Raw genomic sequence first — 20,047 nt, 5'->3', positions numbered from 1 at the left:
TCCCTTGGCCAGGTGGTCTGAGAGGGAGATCTGGGGATCCATGGTCTCCTGGGAGTTGGGAGGAGTCCGGGTTTAGGTAATGTCAGCATCAAAAGGCCAGGCTCAGAATCTCAGGTTCATAGGGTCGGGGGTGGATGGGTGGGTCTTGGGGTCCTCCAGGCTCAATTCTGAATTTCTGGAGCCTTGGAGAGAGTTAGGTCAGGGGTCAGGAGCTGAGTCAGAAGCCTGAGTTCCTCATACAGAGGATCAGAGGACCAGGTCAGACATCAGGGTTTCTGATACCGACAGAGTTCTAGGTCAGAAGTCAAGAAATGGGTCCCTAAAATGTTGCGATTCCTGGTTCAGAAGTTCTATGTCAGCAATCAGGTTTTGGATTAAGGTTAAGTTAGAGATCGGTGCTGAAATCAGAGGCCAGGGTCAGAGGTCAAAGGCTGCAATAAGAAGCCAGGGGTCATAGTCAGAAATCATAGTGAGGTAAGAGCCTGGGTATGGGCCAGGTCAGAGGTTGAAGATTGGGGTCAGTGGTCATGCTGGGTAAAGGGAAGATATCAGGTGAAGATTCAGTTTATGGGGGTCAGAGGCCAAGGACTTGTGCCAGGCTGGGGTGACAGGATGGGGACTGAGTGTTAGGTTCAGGTCAGCGGTTATGGTTGGGATCAGTGTTCAGGGGCCACATCCAAGGTCAGGGTCAGGCTGGGGTCTAATGATAGCCGCTGGATCAGAGGTACAGGTCAGGAGTCACGGGCCGGGAACAGAGGTCAGGGGCTGTGTCAGAGCTCAGAGGTGGGACCCGAGGTCAGAGGCCAGGTGCTAGAGTTGGGGGAGGCCGGCTGTGAGCCCCCCCGCACTGACTGCTGTGCCCTGCAGTGTTCGCCCAGCCCATAATGAGCCGGGCGCGGCCCGAGCTGCTGCACTCGCACTTCATCCCCACCATCGGGCGGCTGCGCAAGCGCGCCGGGAAGGTGGTGGCCGAGGAGGAGCAGCTGCGCCTGGAGGCCAAGGCCGAAGCCGAGGAGATGCTGGTGCGGGACGAGTTCTCCGTGCTGTGCCGGGACCTGTACGCCCTGTACCCACTGCTCATCCGCTACGTGGACAACAACAGGTCAGCACGTGCCCCGCCGTCCCCCACTCCCCCGCTCCTCCTGCCTTGCTATACACACTCCTCCCAGTTCCCACCCGGCCCTCCCTCTCCCCCCCTCACTCCATTCTGCCTGTTACTGAACCCCAAAAGGGGTCCTGGGTAGGTCCCTCACTCGCTGCACAAAGAACCAATTATTAAGACAACGAAGATTGCCAAGGGAGAAAGGGATTTTAATGTAAAAGACGTCTGGTGGGAGAAATAGTCTCCAATCCATCTCCCTGACCAAGAGCAAGGGATTTATGGTGGCTTGGGGAAGGCGGGCTGGGTTGCCTGGGGCTCGAAGTCACAGGGTCTTCAGGTGATCGGATTCGAGAATCAGCTGCTGGCGGTGGGTGGTGAATCCCGGGAGAAGCTAGTTGAGTTGGTTGTCGGGATTGACTGGTAAAGTCTGAGGGAACAAAAAGTAACTTCGGAAGGGGTCATTTTGCAAGGCCGGTTACATGGCTTTCACCACGATGGCCCCAACCCAGCCCACCTGTGCTTCCCCCCTCAGCCCCTGTGAGGGTTGCAGCATCAACTTCCGGAGCCCTGCGTTCTCTCTGTCCCCAGCGCCGTGACTTCCTGCTGGGTAGATGGGGGGGTCTGATGTGTGCAGGGAAGCCTGATGGTCGGGCCCTCCGCCATCGCTGAGAGAAGAAAGGATCAGGTCAGCCTGATTTCCCCCAGAAATGTAGATCTTTAATAATAGGACCAGCCCACGTGTCAACCAACCAATTGCTAACATTTCCCTAAAATCAGAAGAGGCACGGTTTAAAGAATTATTACTCCTCGGTGCAGCCTAATCCAGGGATAGCAGAGCAAGTTTCAATTCCAAGTTCCATCCTGGTTGAAAAAGACTTTCATGTCGCATGAGGGTTGCATTAGCTGTGTCTGTCCCGGGAGCAGAAACGGGAAGCAGTGATATGCTCCCTGCACAGCTGCCACTCCAGGCATGAATTAAACCTGAACTATTGTCAGTTGCTGCTTGACTTAGCCATACATCCTCTAGCAAAATCAGGCTTAAATAACCATTGGCTCGCCCTGGACCTGTTCTTGGGATTAGAAACCTTCTAGAAACCTTCAGTTTTATACGTGCTGTGGTGTCTGAGGGAAATCTCCCTTCCCTTCCATGTCTATGAGCTTGATTCTGGTTTGTCCCTTTGTGTCTAAGCAGGAAGGGATGGAGTTGGAGCCGACACACCCCAGAGACTCGACTAGCATGACCTCCTTCCAATCAGAGAACAGGCTTCCGTGTCGCTTGTTTTGCCTGTCCCCCTCCTCCACTTCCCCACTGTTGTGATCTGTGAGCTTAGGAGAAGAGGAATTCTGTGTTTGGCTTAGACCAATAACTGTGATTGACACAGGAGAGGAGTGGATGATGAGCAAATTTGAGGTCTCTTAGCTGGGGAAAGGAGGGCAGCTGTCACACAGGCCAGTGGTGTCTGCTGGGCCGCGTGGTGACAATATGCTGTGTCTTCAGCACTCCCCTAATGTGGGACGTTTAGACTGTGTCCGTTTCTTTGTCACTACACATACCACTGTAAGAAACAGATTGCTTTTTTCAAAATTAATGCAACCATATACCATGAAAGACACATAGAGCCACCTCTTTCATCTTGGTGGTTGTGTGACATTCTCTGCAGTTGGATGTAGCTTGATTTTTTAAACCAGGCCCCTATGGCTGGGCACGTGGGCTGTTTCTGATTTCTCCATTACTAACCACGTCGCAGCACCCATCTTTGCACGGTCACCTGTGTGCTCATGAATGGGCCCTGAGTAGGCTCCTCGGAGTGGGAGTGCTGGGTCGACAGTTATAAACGAATAAATTGTGGAATATTCATTCATCCAACAGAATAGCACATGGCAATGAAAGTGAGCAAACTGTTGTGACGCATAACAATGTGGATGAGTCTCACAAACGTTAGGTTGAATAAAAGAGGTCAGAGTACATATCATGTCATCTGTTTTGTAATAATCAAGAGCAGATAAAAATAACTTAGGGTCTAGTTCTAGAAGTCAGGATAAGGGTCCCCTTTGCAGAGGAGGAAGGGAATGTGGCTGGGAGGGGGCACAAGGTTACCTCTGGGGACCAAAATGATGTTTCTGATTCGGGTGGTGGTTACACAAGTGTGTTCACTTTGTGATAATTCACCAACTTGACTTTTTAAATATGTATGTTATGTAATATGGATGTATTATATATAGTACATTTCATATGTATGTATTTCAATTAAAACGTTAGAGGAAGAAAAAAGATTTTTAAAGGAATAGTCTTTAAAAAATTTAAATGTTCATTTGAATGGCCAGATTACCCTAGAAAACTCCATCCCTCCAACTGGATGTCCCCTGGTCCCCCATCCTGTCTCTCTGCAATGTCCCTGCGTGGCCCCTGCCCTGGGATCCCCACCCCATTCCTCACCGGCCCGTCCCCTGACCCAGGGCGCAGTGGCTGACGGAGCCCAACCCCAGCGCGGAGGAGCTGTTCAGGATGGTGGGCGAGATCTTCATCTACTGGTCCAAGTCCCATGTGAGTGTTCCCCACGTGGCCCCGCCTCTCCATGGCAGAGGAGGCGCTGTCCACAGGTGCCCCCCTCACCCATCTCAACCCTGCCTCCCCCACCAGAATTTCAAGCGCGAGGAGCAGAACTTTGTGGTCCAGAATGAAATCAACAACATGTCCTTTTTGACCGCTGACAACAAGAGCAAAATGGCCAAGGTGGGTGCTTGGTTCTGGGAGGAGCACTTCACAGGGAGGGAGGGAGCACCCTCCAGGGCTTACTACCTGACCCCTCCTCACCCAGCCAGCCTGTCCTGCCTGGTCACATTCCCTGCAGCCCTCAGAGCAGCCCCTCTCACCCCTCTCCCTCTTCTCGCATCTCTATTTCCTCCTACTCTACCTCTCTTCCTCCCATCTCCCTCCTCCCCTTCCTCCTCCCCCCCCACTTCCCCCATCTCCCATTTCTGTCCCCCTCTCCCCATTACCCCTATCCCTCCTTTGCTCTCTCCCTGTCCTTTTCAGAACTACCCTCTTCAGGGGCCTAAAGGACAAACCCACCTACCCCTGTCCAAGGTCCAATGTCCAAATGCCCAGCTAGGTGACACGTGGCAGGGTGGGGCGGAGAAGCTGGGTACTGCCAACTTGGAGTTGGGCCTGGGCTTCTCTGTGGGGCCGGGGTAACCCTTCTTGTCTCTGTCTGCGATCCGGTGAAGCAGGCTGGAGATGTACAGGTCAGCCCCACGTCTGGGACCTTCGCATGGCTCTTGGCTAATACCCTCTTCCCCCCAACCCCCCAGCCTGTGCACCCCCCAGAAAGCCTCTGTCCCCTACCCCTTGTCCTGGCTCCCAGTCCCTACCCTCCCTCCCTTCCTCCCTCCCCCTCAACCTTCTGTTCCCATCCCAACCCTCAGCTTTTGGCAATTTGACATCTTTTTTTTTTTTTTTACTTTTGTTACTTAAAAAAAAAAAAAGGCAGCAACTCAGCTTTCCCCAAAGCATCGTGCGCTGAGGTCACGGGGCAGGGGTGGGAAGGCACGGGCGCATGGTTGGGGAGGCAGCAGGCGCTCCTGCCGAGCGGTGGTCCAAGTCCTGGGCTCTGGAATCAGAGGGACTTGGGTTAGAATCCCGTGTTGGTAGTTAGCTGTGTGACTTTGGTCAAATGCCATCCTTTTGAGCCTCGGACGGCCTCCAGCCCCGGGGCTCGGCGAGGACTCCGTGAGCTGCTGCATGTGTGGCCTTCCGCAGCGCCTGGCACACGGGCCGTGCTCCGTATTGCCAGCCGGCGTGGGTGTGGCTCTGGCCGAAGCTTGTTATCAGGGCTTCTCATTGGCATGACTGGGGTGGCCCTGGCCATGGGGTGCACCCAAGACTCCAGAGTACGGCTGTGGGACTCTGTTTCCCGTGTCTCTGCTTCTAGATCTTTCTGGACGCCTCTTGCATCTTCTGTCTCTTCATCTTCTTGTCCATCTCAGTCTCTCAGTGTCTTTCTCTTTTTCTTCCAACTTCTCTTGTCTCTGGGACTCTGTGTGGGTCTGCATCTTTATTTCGTTCTCGGGAGCTCAGTCTTGGGATATGAAGTGTGGGGCTGTGCATGTTGTGTGGGGTTTGGAGCCCACCGGGAGGTCTCACGGGATTCTGGGAGAGGACTGCCAGAGTTTGAGAAAGACCCAGAATTCGGGGAAATCTGGAAGGTTTGGGTTAGAAATTGGAGCTGGGCATGGTGGTGCGCACATGTAGTCTCAGGTACTTGGGAGGCTGAGATGGGAGGATCGCTTGAGCCCAGGAAAAAATAAAAAACTTTTTTTAAAATAGAAAGAAATCAGGAATTGAGGATGCAGGCTTGGGTCAGGGAGGGTCTGTGGTCAGGCCTGGGGGTCTGAAGTGAAGGATCAGCGAGGTCTGGGGTGGAAGCTGAGGTGTGCTTGGAGGCTGAGGCTGGGGGGTACCTGGTATCCAGGGTGGATTTGTGTGGGCAATGGCTGCAGGTAGGGCTGAGGCTTGGGCTTGAGACTTGGGCCGGTGCTGAGCCATGTGTCCCCACAGTCAGGTGGCTCAGACCAGGAACGCACCAAGAAGAAGCGCCGGGGGGACCGGTACTCTGTGCAGACATCGCTGATTGTGGCTACGCTCAAGAAGATGCTGCCCATCGGCCTGAACATGTGTGCGCCCACCGACCAGGACCTCATCATGCTGGCCAAGACCCGCTACGCCCTGGTGCCTGCACAGCCCGTCCTGGGAACCTGCCAGGATCCCACCTAGCACCCCAGGGAGCCCTCCCTTAGGACCCTGCTAAGCCTCCTCCAGGGCCCTGAGGACTCACCGAGCTCTCTGGGATGCCCTGAGCTCTCCCCCGGGCTGCTGAGGATGCCACTCAGGATGCTGCCAGGACCCTAACTGGGACCCCACTGAAACCCAGAAATGCCTCTAAGACCCCTGGGACCCTAATGAGCTCTGCAGACCCCCACTGAGCCCCCTAGGACCATACCAAGCCTCCTGAGACCCTGAGAATCCCCCAAACAAGGCACCATGAGCCCTCCAAGACTCCCTCAAACTCTTTAGGACCCACTGAGCCCTGCATGACCCCTGACTGTCCCCAGTACCCTCATATCTGAACGTCTGGATTCCCACTGAGCCATCCAGTTCACCTCCCCTCTCCTTCAGGACCCAACTGAGCCCCCAAGGACTCCCAGTGAGCCCCTGTGACCTGAGTAGTCCCCCAGGGTCCTAGTAGCCCCCTCCCCAGGACCACACCCAAACCTCTGAGGGCTCAAGGACCCCGGGGACTGATTGACCCTGCCACGAGAACTTCTTAAGCCCTCTGGAGCCCCAAGGAGGCCTCCCAGGACCCCACTTCCCTTTGTATGGGACAGCAAGGACAATCTCCCCCATCCTGTTCAGCCTCAGGGACCCTAAGGAGTCCTCCCAGGATTCTGCCCCAAGACCCCTGTGGCCCTCCCCCAGGACCTTGTAGGCACTCTGACAACCTGCTAACACCCCTGGGCCCTGAAGACCACTGACTTCTCCCCTAGTGTCACAAGGACCCCTCTCCTGGAACCCCAAAGGCCCCTTCTTGCAGGACCTCAAGTTCCTCCTAGGACCTGTTGAATCCTGCTGGGACCCCAAACAGGCCTCCAGGGCCCTGCTGACCCCTCACCCTGGTCCTTGAGGGCCCCCTCTCCTGGGACCCTAAGGAACCCTCACCCTGCTGACCCTCACTCCCGGCCCCTGTGTAACCTGTGACTCGGTTGACCTGCCTGTTCCCTATGACCTCTGCTGACCTTGCTGACTCCCTTCATAACCCCTCCCCCTTCTGTCTTCAAAAACTGCCTGTCCTACTCTGACCCTCCTCTGGCCCCAAAAGTCCCTCTTTGGCCTTATTGACCTTTTATGACATTCTCTTTTCACCCCTTACCTCCTCTCAGACCCCCATGTGGCCCCTGGAGTCATTACTGTCTCTTCAAGGGGCCTCTGTGGCCTTCTGGTCCCCTCCAGGACCCCTCTCTGACCACTGTCTACCTTTGGGTTCTTTCAGTTTTTCTCGGCCGCCCCCCCCCCCCGCAAATAAAACTTCTGGCCAGGGTTTGAGGTGGTGGCCTGGAAGGGAAAGGGTGTGGGCCAAGGAAGAGGCTGGGACCTCCAGGGTGACCCAGCCTGGCCCATGTCTCCCCAGAAAGACACAGATGAGGAAGTGCGGGAATTTCTGCAAAACAACCTTCACCTTCAGGGAAAGGTAGGCCTCCTGAATCTGCCGCGGAAAGGGGTTAGGTCGGGATGATAACCACAATAAGAGCTAACCTTCGAGCACTTGCCACGCAGCAGGCATAGAAGCAGGCCCTTAGCATGCACTCCCTGAATCCTCGCAGTATTGAAACGCGGGCGGGGACCCTCAGAGAAGCCCTCCTTCTTCCTCGCTCAGGTGGAAGGCTCCCCGTCTCTACGCTGGCAGATGGCCCTGTACCGGGGCCTCCCTGGCCGCGAGGAGGATGCTGACGACCCCGAGAAAATCGTGCGCAGGGTCCAGGAAGTGTCTGCCGTGCTCTACCATCTGGACCAGGTGCTGAGGCTTCTGACTGCTGAGCGGCCAGAGCTGGGTCTCTGGGCGTGGCGGGGGGGGGGGGGGGGCTGGCCTTCAGCCTGTGGGCGTGGCCTGAAGATGAATATTAAGTTTGGGGCGGGGTAGGAGGTGGAGCCTTGAGTTTAGGGTGAGGTTCAGAATGGAACCTTGGATCTGGGGGAGAAACCTGCTGCTTAATCTGGCTTCTGGGGACCGGACCAGGGGGCAGGACTTTGGGTCTGAGGGTGGGGCCCAGTGAAGATACCTTGAGTTTGTGGGCAGGGCCTTGGGTGGGCTTTGCAGGACCTGGGTAGTGGCCCTGGGTCTGTGGACGGTGCCTAGGATGGAAATTTCGATCTGGAGGCAGAGCTAGAACGTTGACTTGGTGGAGCCAAGATGTTCCTTCTGCCTGTGAGTCGGCCCTGAATATGGACATGGGCACAGATGGGCAGTTTCACCCAGGACTGGGAGTGGGAATCGGGCCAGAGGCAGGGTCTGAAGACATGACAGACTGCCCCGTCCCCCAGACCGAGCACCCTTACAAGTCCAAGAAGGCCGTGTGGCACAAGCTTTTGTCCAAGCAGCGCAGGCGGGCAGTCGTGGCCTGTTTCCGGATGACGCCCCTGTACAACCTGCCCACGTAAGGCCTCCAGGAAGGAGGGGAGCTTGACGGGCCGTGGAAGAAGGGTGGCTGGGGAGTCCAGAGGATGGAGTGCCAACGCCATGGGGTCTTGCGGGTGGTTGGGGCGGCAGATGCATGAGAGGGCAGGGGGACGTGGAGGAGGAGACCTTTCAGTGACCCCCAGCCCTTTCCTTGCAGGCACCGGGCATGCAACATGCTTCTGGAGAGCTACAAGGCCGCATGGATCATGACTGAAGACCACAGTTTTGAGGACCGCATGATAGATGACCTTTCAGTGAGTGCCACCTGCCTCGGGATGTGGGGGCAGGGCTGGATATGGCTGGAAGCTGAGGCCACCTTTGTATACCCCCAGGGCTTGCCCTCCACATTGAGAGGCATAGAAATGGCAGCCCCTAGCCAAGCACGGTGGCTTGTGCCTGGAATCCCAGATACTCCAGAGGCTGAGGCAGGAGGACCACTTGAGCCCAGGAGTTCGAGACCAGCCTGGGCAAGATAGTGAGACCTCATCTCAAAAAAAAAAAAAAAAAGAAAAGAAAAGAAAATGAAAAGAAAAAGAAATGGCAGAGCCTGGCTTGGATAGAACCAAAGTAGGGTGCAGGATGTAGGAAAAGAGAAAAGAATCCAGCCCAGCACGGCTATGGGAGGAGATAGGAGGGAACTCCAGAAACCTCTCCCCCAAATGTCCCCTCCCCCCAGAAAGCTGGGGAGCAGGAAGAAGAGGAAGAAGAAGTGGAGGAGAAGAAGCCAGACCCCCTGCACCAGCTGGTCCTGCACTTCAGCCGCACTGCCCTGACAGAAAAGAGGTGAGGACCCTTCTCAGGGCCTCAGAATTGCCCTCAAGGTCCTTGGAAAGAGACTCACTGCCCACCCCCTCCCCCCCACCGCTCCATCCAACAACCTCCCTGCACCTAGAGAGAGGCCTTCTGGGTCCTGGGGGAGCCCCATTGCTGATCTTTAAACGTCACTGTACTAGAACAGGCGAGCCTGCCACGTGTGCCATGCAGCCTGCCCATATACAAGGGCATCTCGTCCGAGGGGTTCACATCACAGGCAATGTAGGTTTACTAGGCTTTTCCAGGAGAAAGCGTTTTGCTCAAACTAAATCAGTATATCATGAAAAAATTTCTATGTATGACAAATTTCCAACAGATGGAAGTAATGGTGTTTTTTCTAATTACTTCTAATGGCAGGCTTAGTAATAAATTTAAGTATAATAAGGAGGTTCCAGCTGCTGCTGCTACCGCCAATAATCACAGGCAGCTTATCAAGTGCTTGTTATGTGTCAGGTGCCACGCTAAGCACTCGACATATGTATTCTTTCACTTAATCTTCATACTACGAGATAGATCCTATTTCAACTGCTTTTGCAGACGAGGATATGGAGGCGCGGGGATTTATTTTTTGCACATAACGTGAAGTCAAGAGCTGTCGAGTCCAGGGCTGGGCTGTGGCACAATGACATTCATTGGCAGGAACCCAGGCTCTTTCTAGCTTTCTGCTCTGCCCTTAGCATTTGTCCTGTGGTCACGAGATGGGTGGTGCACTTGCAGGCATCACGACCACATGCCCGGCAGGGACTAACACGGTGTTAGTGTAAACACTCAGTAGGTGTTGGCCATGATAGAGGGGACCCAAGAGGTTGGCCATCATTGTTAAGGGAGGCAACAGGCGGCAAGATGGCCCCAGGAGCTCCAGCCTTCCATAGCTCGATTTTAGCATCCCTGGGGCAAAGAGAGCGTCTCTACCAATAGCTCGGGCAGAACTCCCAGGGTGAATTCCAGACCACATGACCATCTCTTAATTACTATTGTGGCCAAGCTGATCAAAAGTACTTATTGGCTCTGCCTTTATCACGTGCCACCCTGAACCACACAGCCTGAGCATGGGAAGGGTTGACTCTTCAAAGGAAACTGGGGCTATTAAAAGATGGAGTCCTCCCTGCTGGGCCCTGACTGTCTCCCTGCTTGCTTCCTCAGCAAACTAGATGAGGATTACCTGTATATCGCCTACGCTGACATCATGGCAAAGGTGAGGCCCTGCCTCACCCAGGGCGGGTTTCCTTCTCCCCAGCTGCAGTGCCTGCCCACGCTAAGGGCTGGGGCAGCACTGGGGCATCTCCTTTGTTCACATTGTCCCTTAACCGATGCCCCATCCCCAGAGCTGCCACCTGGAGGAGGGAGAGGAGAACGGTGGTGGTGGCGCTGAAGATGAACAAGAGGAAGAGGTGGAGGTTTCCTTTGAGGTAGGTGGGATCAGGAGATCCTGGAGGGATGAGGGACCCTGATTTCAGTCATCTCCCATTCATTCAGCAATGCTCTGGGGACACAGCAGTGACCAAGTCAGTCCACTAGGGAGACAGACATCAGCCAAAGAGTAACATCACAGAGTATTCACCATGGTGATGGGAGAGCTAAGGCCAAGATAGGGGACTCTCCGGGAGGGGGGGGGTTATGGCAGCCCAGGCGAGGTGCCTGACCCACCTGGGGGGAAAGGACATCAGGAGGGCTTCTCAGAGGAGGGGATATCTGAGGCAGAAAGATAAAAGTAGTGTCCCGAGTAGATGGAACATTAGATGCATATGCAAAGGCCAGGCAGTGAGACGGCTAGTAAACGTGCAATTAACCAGTCCATTCATTCAGTAAGGCAGTCAGAAAGCATTTCCTTAAGAGTCTTCTAACCTTTTTCTGCTGGGGTCCTTTCTGGCATCTGGTGAAGCCTTTCTCAGAATCATGTTTTTAGGCTGGGCTTGGTGGCTTTTGCTTGTAATCCCAGCTACTGGGGAGACTGAGGCAGGCGAATTGCTTGAGGCTGTGAGTTTGAGAACAGCCTGGGCAACATATGGAGACCCTGTCTCTTAAAAAAAGTAAAAATAAAGAAAATTATGTTTTTAAATGTATATGGTGAATTCATAGGAGAGGAAACAAGTATGAAATGACTATCAAAATATTTAGAAAACAAATTTGTGATACAGTAATATTTGCACTTCTTTACTAAACTACCAGATAACAAGATCTAGCAGTGGGTCTAATAACTACTATATAATTGAGAAGTAGCAATGAGCACAAGTGATATTTCAGGATGTCTGTAGCAATGATAGTGTGATACAGAAACATTTGTGATTTTTATTGGTGACAAAAACCACAGGTTCTGCTAATATTCTTGTAATTTCTGGCCTCATCCCTAATGGAAGGAAATGCCACACTTCTGCTAGAGGGTGGTAAACATAAAAATGTAACTCTTTTCACCATTGAAGTTCACAGACGGCCTGGACTGTGTCCACTGACCCCTTGGAGGCCTGTGAGCCTAGGTTAAGGTGTTTCCACGTCCAGCCCTGATTTGTGTAGACCTGGCTCCATGCCTAGCCCTGTGCTAGCTGCAGGGGACAAATGCAGGATGTGAGTCTCAGGGGCTGGGGAGCTCACAGTTGAAAGAGTGAGTTGTGGATGTGGCCGGAGCAGGCAGGGCAGAGGTGAAGGCCGAGGCTGCGAGGGGAAAGCCTGGACTCACTCGCCCCCACGGGTCTGCCTCTCTGCCCCAGGAGAAAGAGATGGAGAAGCAGAGGCTCCTGTACCAGCAGGCGCGGCTCCACAACCGGGGGGCCGCCGAGATGGTGCTCCAGATGATCAGCGCCTGCAAAGGTGTCCCTCGCATGTGCATTCAGCTCTTCTGAGCGTACCCATCTTGTCCCCACTCTCCCTGGCCCACCCATTCCCTGTGGACCCACTTGCCACCGCTCCAAGCCTGTGACGTGCGCTCACACCCCAGCCCTTGCACGTTCCCCTCGCAGTTTCTCACACACCCTTCAATCACGATCAGTCCTGTATGCTCACCTTTGCACACTCTTCCATTCCCTTCTCTCACATCCCCTGGGATGGCTCTTTTCTGGTCGGTGGAACATGCTGCCCCCAAACTGGGTGGACCATCTTTTGTCCCCCTCCCCGCTGCCAGGAGAGACGGGCGCCATGGTGTCCTCCACCCTGAAGCTGGGCATCTCCATCCTCAATGGCGGCAATGCTGAGGTGCAGCAGGTAACAGAGGCGAAGGGACCTGGGGGGAGGGCAAAGTGGGGTGGGAGGTTCCTGTGTGACTCCCAATTCCCCCTCCCCTGCCGACCCCTTTGCAGAAAATGCTGGATTATCTGAAGGACAAGAAGGAAGTTGGCTTCTTCCAGAGTATCCAGGCACTAATGCAAACGTGCAGGTAGGTTCTAGTGACATTTTGCAGTTCAGCCCTATTTGATATGGCAGTGCCCCCACGCCTGATGCCACTTCCGGTTCTACTTTTGCTCTCTTCGAAAAGAGGAGAAGAGACCCATTCAGGGTAGCTCAAATAACACAGAGTTTATTAGAATTAATGTAGAACAATAACTAAGCAAAATGTCGCAGGCTTTAAGAATGAGCTGTATATGGGTTCCAGACAGTGCGACCAGAGGTTGTCGAGAATTCCAAGGAAGCAGCAGAGGGGAATTTGGGCTATCTCTGAAAACCTGATAGTCCCTATTAACATGGCTCTACCATTGCCCGCCTCTGTTTGCTCTTGCTGTCAACGGACTTTTCCTCCCCTCTGTAGCTTTTGCTAATTGATAGTTTTCATTGTTACTTCAGCTTGTACATGGTTCATCCTGGCCCTACCTTTAATAGCTGCCACCTCATAGCTTCTGCCACCTCCTCGTTTCTGCTTCCTCTTGGTTTCGGCTTAGACGTGGGTGACAATGGCTCTCCAGCCTGCCACTCCCCGGAAGAGAGGAGGGCAGAGTCCTCATCACACCCTCCGTCTCTCCCTCCTTTCCCTCAGCGTCCTGGATCTCAACGCCTTTGAGAGACAGAACAAGGCAGAGGGGCTGGGCATGGTCAATGAGGATGGAACTGGTGAGGCCCTTTCTTGGGCTTCCCTCTCTCTGGGACATCTTCTTCCTTCAGGATTCCCGCCCTCCCGACAATCCCTCCTCCGCCATTGCCCAGAGCTCCCCTCCTCCAAGACACCCCATTCCCAACAGCTCCCTTGGGCTCCTCCCCCTGCTGTGGTTCCCCAGTCCCGCCCCCCAAGTCCTCCGGGGTCACCCCCCTCCTATGGTCCCCCTGCCCCGGGAGTCATTCTGTCCTGTGCTCTCTCCCCATCACCACATGGACCCCGCCCTCCATGTGCCCCAAGTCTCACACCCTGGTTGCTGTTCTCTTATTAATGTCCCTAATCCGGGTTAATCGCGTCTCCTCTTTGCCGTGTCGTGACGTGTCTAACCTTTCTACCCCAATCCTCGCCTCTTGCCTCTCCACCTCTGCCTCTCCGTGTCTCTCTCTGCCCTCTTCTTTCATTCCCTCTGCCTTTACTCTCATTCCCTACCGTCTTCCTTGCTAATCCACTTCCTCCTGTCTCATCGTTCTGCCTTTCTCTCTGTGGGGCGTTTCTCTCCACGTCTGTGTCTTTGTCCCCGAATGTGTCACTGTGCGTGTTTGCTGTCTCTCTGTCTCCTTCTGTCTCTCTTTTTCTCTCTTTTCTCCTGCTTCCTCCTCCCATCCTGTTGGCTGCCCCAGTCATCAATCGCCAGAACGGTAATTCCCCAGCCCCGCTCCTTGCCGTGCTGCTGCCGCGCCCCTCCTAACCCCAGCCGCCCCTACACCTGCGGGCTGAGGATCTGGGACGTGCAGGCAGGGAGGGACCCTTCGCGGGTGCACCACAGCGGTGCGAAGTCTTGAGGTCAGAAGTCCAGACCTAAGATTCGGGTCCCAGATTAGCCACTGACGACGCGTGGGACTGTGAACAATTCTGTTACCTTCCCTGAACCTCAGTTTCCCCATGCGTAAAATAGAAGGTAGAGAAGATGGCAAAGATCTCTTTCCAGCTGGATACTCTCGGAAATCCAGACCCAGATTCGCAGTCCGGGGTGCGGGGTGACCCCCATTCCCACCTCCTCTGCTCTCTGAGCCTGACCCCAGATTGGTCGGCCAGCGGTTCCCATCCACCAACCGGATTGGTTGCCTCCAGCATCCACTCTGATTGGTGTGCGTGCCTCCTTTGCGCCTGCTCTGGTTGGCCCATTCAACATCTAGCCTCCCCTACAGTGCACCATGATTGGCTTCTTTCAGATGCCCATTCTGATTGGCCCATGTTTATACGCCTCCCTTCCGCTTCTCCTGGATTGGCTGCTTTCAAGGCATCTGGGCCAATTGGCCAGCTTTCAGTCCCCGGCTCTCACCCCAGCCCAACATCCCCCCTGCTCAGAGCCTTGGTGTGAAAGTGACCCCAATCCCCATAACCCATTAACCCCCACAGCCTGGAGGGGGGCTGAGGGCGATACCAGCTGCCTGAACGTCTGCTGGGTTGGCAGACACTCCCTGATGTCGCACGAGTGGTGACATCAGAGAGGTACTGATGTTGTATAAAGACACTTGAGGCCCCAGCTTCATGACTCAGGGCCCCTCAGGTCTCTATCTGCTCATATCCTGGACTCTGAGGTCGGGGCCCCCTGGTGTCATGAATGTCAGTGGCCCTCATAGTGTCTTTGAAGTGGTGGCTGCTCCTCCCAGCACCCCCGTGCTTTGGGCATGTGTGTGCAGTGTGCATGGGCCGTGTGCATGCATGTGCTGTATCTTGGCGCATCTGACACCTCCTGGGCCCTGCCCCCTCTGTTCCACGCAGGAGAGAAGGTCATGGCAGATGATGAATTCACACAAGACCTGTTCCGATTCCTGCAATTGCTCTGCGAGGGCCACAATAACGGTGAGGAGGAGGGGTTGGGGGTGGAGAGGAGACCAAGGTTTGGGGACAGTCTGGAAGGGTTGCCTGAGTTAGTCTCCAACGCCCCTCCTCCCCTTATACGCTGATGGCCTCACCAGCCACCCAGGCCTTGTCCTTGACTCTGCTGTCCTTCATTCTTTACTTCCAGCTGGTGTCAGTATGTCGACCTTCCAAAATCTCCCTGAAATTTCTGGAATCTAGCCACTTTGCTTCACTTTCACCTCCTCTGGCCAGTACAATTTCCCAAAAGCAATCTGCCAACAACCAATTTGGCCAAAAATCAGTTTGACCAAATGGGCAATTTGTTACACACCATTTTCCCACAGGCATTTTGCAGCAGCTGCCAAATCTCAGTACATGTGGTAGATTTCTGTACTTTTGGATCTGTAGAGAAAAAAATTGCCTGCTGTTTTTACATGAATCAATTAGAATCACTTACTTATTTTGCTTATAAAATACTCTGCCAGGAGGAAGGCCTACAGATTCTTTCCTAACTTAAGCAAGAGTTTTCCTAACTTAAGCAAGAGTTTTCACAACTTTTGTTCTAGCTCAGCCAATTTAACACGATTGAGGATGACACAGCAAATTAGTTAACCAGATCACTGATGAGAAAATATAGCCTCGTGTGGCACACATAGTTTGCAACATTAAAGGAACAGTCAAAATTCTGTACAGCAAACATTCTACCCAATGCCATTTCCTATAACAAACATGTAGAGTCTCAAGGTTGTGGTTATAACCCTTAGCAGATGATTATGAAACCACAGACTACCTGGAAATTAACTTTCGTGACAAGAATCTGAGTAATTAGAAATCTAACTTCCGTAACCTTCACCCCACTTGGCTGGTGCTGTTTAAGGTACCTGATTTGTAAATATTTTTAATCTTCACTCTTCTTTTCAACAAAGGATCGAGTACGATCCATCGCTTGGCATTCTCAAAAACTCTTGTGTCCACAACTAGTTTTTCCTCAAGGTTTATTAAATACCTTTGTGCCATGTGACTAAGATTTTTTTTCTTTTTTTTTTTTAAGACAGAATCTCGCTCTGTCACCCAGGCTAGAGTGCCGTGGCATCAGCCTAGCTCACAGTAACATCAAACTCCTGGGCTCAAGCAATCCTCCTGCCTCAGCCTCCTGAGTAGCTGAGACTACAGATGCGAGCCATTATGCCCAGCTAATTTTTCTATTTTTAATAGAGACGGGGTCTCTATTGAGCTCTTGCTCAGGCTGGTCTCAAACTGACCTCAAGTGATCCGCCTGTCTTGGCCTCCCAGAGTGCTAGGATTACAGGCGTGAGCCAGCACGCCTGGCCTCTGACTAAGATTTTCATTCTTTAATTTGAACTAAGGTGGAATCAGTCATTGGGTTTTATTTCCTGGATCTATGACTTTATGAAAATGAGAATGTTCTTTTTTTTTTTTTTTGAGACAGAGTCTCACTTTGTTGCCCGGGCTAAATGAGTGCCGTGGCGTCAGCCTAGCTCACAGCAACCTCAAACTCCTGGGCTTAAGGGATCCTACTGCCTCAGTCTCCCGAGTAGCTGGGACTACAGGCATGTGCCACCATGCCCGGCTAATTTTTTCTATATATATTTTTAGTTGTCCAGATAATTTTTATTTCTATTTTTAGTAGAGATGGGGTCTCGCTCAGGCTGGTCTCGAACTCCTGACCTTGAGCGATCCACCCGCCTCGGCCTCCCAGAGTGCTAGGATTACAGGCGTGAGCCACCTCGCCCGGCTATGAGAATGTTCTTATAGGTGGGATTTCTCTCTCCCAACAAGTTTGCAAACCAGTCCTTTGCCTAAATTCATGGATTCGTTAACTGGCCCAATCAAATAAATATTTGAAATACCTTTCAAATCTCTGAAGCCTTGCATGTCTTGAGTATTCAATGCTATTTAAAGCAGAAAAAAGGTTTGTCTCCTGTGTATTTGCACAGGTCTATGAAAGTGTTCGCAGTTGGCAGAATTCTTTATGGGAGAATTAACCATTTAAGCATACAGTCCAATTTAACACAAATAAAGGAATTAGAAAGAAATTATTGATGAGAAAGCGTGGACATTTACTTATAAAATCTTGAATATTTGAGCACATTCTTTGTCTATATCATGAAACCAGGAAAATGGGCATTTTGTTGAGCCAGCCTGATACAGCGATTGTGAAGTGACTACAGGGAAGTCAGGTGGAAAGTAAAACTTTTGGAGGGGGGGACTTTCAAGGGCTGTTAAAGCCATCCCATGCAGCCATGCATGGTGGCTCATGCCTGTGATCCTAACACTCTGGGAGGCCGGGGCAGGAGGATCTCTTGAGGTCAGGAGTTGGAAACCAGCCTCAACAAGAGCGAGACCCTGTCTCTACTAAAAATAGAAAAAAATTAGCTGGGTGTGATGGTGCATGTGCCTGTAAGTCCCAGGAGTTTGAGCTCACAGTGAGCTATGATTATGCCACTGCACTCCAGCCTGGATGACAAAGCGAGACCCTGTTTCTAAAAGCAAAACAAAAGAAAATGTTTGTTGGGAAAAAAATGAATGAATGAGCCTCTACCAAATCTGGCACGTAGTGGGCCCTCAATGATAATATTTTTAGATACATGAATAAATGATCACACAAACTTGATAAATAGTTATTAAATAAATTAATGATTATATGCCTTCTGGCATACAATAGATACCCAGTAAATATGTGTTTCATAAATGAATAAATGATCCACTGTCCATCTCCCCTAGCACATGGTAGATGCTCAATGAATGAATAACTTTTCATCTCCCTAGATTTCCAAAACTACCTACGGACACAGACAGGGAACACAACCACTATTAACATCATCATCTGCACGGTGGACTACCTCCTGCGGCTGCAGGTGAGCGTATGAGACCGTTCAGGTGCATCCTGGGTCAGGGCTTTGGGACCACCCCCTCACACCCTACTTCCCCCCAGGAATCCATCAGCGACTTCTACTGGTACTACTCGGGCAAGGATGTCATTGAAGAGCAGGGCAAGAGGAACTTCTCCAAAGCCATGTCGGTGGCTAAGCAGGTGTTCAACAGCCTCACTGAGTACATCCAGGTAGGGCCCATCCTCTAGGGCAGGGCAGTCCTGCATCCAGCGCCCGGCCTGGCGCTCACGTAGCCCTCTGTCCCTCAGGGCCCCTGCACTGGGAACCAGCAGAGCCTGGCGCACAGCCGCCTCTGGGACGCGGTGGTGGGATTCCTGCACGTGTTCGCCCACATGATGATGAAGCTCGCTCAGGTTCGAGTCCTTGTGTTCCTCCACCTGCTTCCGGGCATCCCTCAAGGGGTCCCTTTCCAAGTCTTGGCCCCTTGGTCAGTTTGTCACCCAAGTGCTCCTGGAATGTTCCAGAATGGTCCCGTACCCACGGCCCAATCTATCTTCCTTCCGGGTTAGCTCTCTGCATAACCTCCCCTCCTCCTCTGCCTCCACCAATCGGCTGGTTTCCCATCTACACTTCCATTGGTCTGATGTGTTGGCCCCGCCCCTCCAGCTAAAGCTCTTCTATGATTGGTTGGTGTTTTTCTGTCTGATGAGGTCATCTCAGATGCGGACAGCCCTTCGGGTAGAATGGGGGCAGGCCTCTAGATTAGGACCTGGGGCTGAGGAAGTGTTTTGCTTCTTTATCTTGCCTGCGGCAGAGGACACCCATCCCAGGCACCCATGATGTAAGGTCCCTGTCGAGTCCCATCTCCCGTCTCCAGAATCCTCGTGTTCCTCTTTTCCCCAACCCTTTGCAGCCTTGTCAATGTCTCACAAACACTTGATCCATTGGCTTTGCTTCCATCTGGTAAACATATGCAAAGCTGCCAAATACTGTTGGGCAGGTTGTGCACTTCACAAGGACACGAACTCTGAGTGGGTCCACATCCTAGGCATCATAAAAATATTGGCGTGTTTATTACAATAGTTTTCCAGCAGGTGGCGGTAAAGGGTGCTATATAATTTCTCAACTAGGAAGTGTTTTAAGGAAGCCTTTTTCTAATTTACCCAAAGATGCCACAGAGGCTGGCAGAAACCCTGACTGGTGTCATCTGATTTTTTGAAAGGAGTTAAATTTAGAATGCAGTTCCTCAGTCTCAGAGCAGCTGAAGTTGCGCTGTTGGTGTAATCCTAAAATTCTAGAGAATGTTGATATCGTAAGCATACACTTCCAAATCCTGCTGTGTTCATTCATCAGCCACAATCCACGTCTAGGTTGCAAAGGCTGAAAATCCAATCCAAAGTGGTGGCTTAAGGAAAAGCAATAATTTTAGAGTGGTGTCAGCAGAAATGTCTTTCTCTTCTTTGGCTTCATTCTCAAGCAGGCTGTCCCCATGGGCTACAAAAAAATGGTGCCTCGGGTTTCCCATCTACCCCCCTAACAGCTCCAGAGGGAAGAGAGCTCTTCTTTCCTGGGAGCTCCAAGGAAAGACCTAAGATTCTGTCTCACTGGACTGTTAGGTCACATGCCCAGCCCTAAACAAATCACTATAACCTTGGGCAAGAATGCTCTGATTGGCCAGACCTGGTCATATACCTACCCATAGAACCAGGAGGTAGGGTTAGCCCTATATGCTGAGAGAAGGATTCCGGGCGCCCCAGTTGGAAGTTGAGGGATTGTTAAGATAAAAGGGGGACTGAATCATGGGCAGACACAAACCACAGGAATCCACCCATCTTAGGGTCTTGACATCCTGGAATGTTGGAACCTTAGACTCAGAATGCAGAGCTTTGGAACTTTGGAAGTGTGTTAGGACTGGAACCAGCAACTCCTAGAACTAGCATTGCAGTAGAAGGAGCCTTAAGTTGTATTTACCTGGTATCCTCCCCGCCTTCTCCATTTTATTGATGGAACCATATGAAGTTATCACTTTGTAGGTCAAAAATGGTCACATATTGGCAATTTTATGTGACTCAACCTCATACCAATAGGTACCATGAGGCAGAACTTTGTCTTGGAGGTTTCTGTGAGCCCTACATGAGGCATCGTGGCAGGGGAGGCAACA

The 20,047-nt window shown here is 52.4% G+C and overlaps 1 protein-coding gene across 2 annotated transcripts in view; it reads left to right on the top strand.

The window, feature by feature from the left end:
- Positions 1–20,047, top strand: part of RYR1 (ryanodine receptor 1) — a 105,281-nt gene that overhangs the window by 56,209 nt on the left and 29,025 nt on the right. The window contains exons 67-87 of one of the 2 annotated variants that reach the window (XM_045532098.1): positions 868–1,102; positions 3,560–3,647; positions 3,744–3,836; positions 4,334–4,348; positions 5,661–5,831; positions 7,288–7,347; positions 7,534–7,671; positions 8,199–8,311; positions 8,492–8,588; positions 9,011–9,117; positions 10,291–10,342; positions 10,473–10,556; positions 11,853–11,952; positions 12,263–12,342; positions 12,438–12,514; positions 13,109–13,182; positions 13,846–13,863; positions 14,951–15,031; positions 17,822–17,910; positions 17,988–18,116; positions 18,195–18,299. In XM_045532098.1, coding sequence (XP_045388054.1) covers positions 868–1,102; positions 3,560–3,647; positions 3,744–3,836; positions 4,334–4,348; positions 5,661–5,831; positions 7,288–7,347; positions 7,534–7,671; positions 8,199–8,311; positions 8,492–8,588; positions 9,011–9,117; positions 10,291–10,342; positions 10,473–10,556; positions 11,853–11,952; positions 12,263–12,342; positions 12,438–12,514; positions 13,109–13,182; positions 13,846–13,863; positions 14,951–15,031; positions 17,822–17,910; positions 17,988–18,116; positions 18,195–18,299 — 2,006 coding nt within the window. The remainder of the gene's footprint in view (positions 1–867; positions 1,103–3,559; positions 3,648–3,743; positions 3,837–4,333; positions 4,349–5,660; positions 5,832–7,287; positions 7,348–7,533; positions 7,672–8,198; positions 8,312–8,491; positions 8,589–9,010; positions 9,118–10,290; positions 10,343–10,472; positions 10,557–11,852; positions 11,953–12,262; positions 12,343–12,437; positions 12,515–13,108; positions 13,183–13,845; positions 13,864–14,950; positions 15,032–17,821; positions 17,911–17,987; positions 18,117–18,194; positions 18,300–20,047) is intronic. The other variant, XM_045532097.1, reaches the window with a different exon arrangement.

This window comes from Lemur catta, chromosome 19, assembly GCF_020740605.2.
Source record: "Lemur catta isolate mLemCat1 chromosome 19, mLemCat1.pri, whole genome shotgun sequence".
Classification (NCBI taxonomy): domain Eukaryota; kingdom Metazoa; phylum Chordata; class Mammalia; order Primates; family Lemuridae; genus Lemur; species Lemur catta.
Note: the sequence above shows the minus strand (reverse complement) of the source record. Positions and strands in the feature narration are given on the sequence as shown.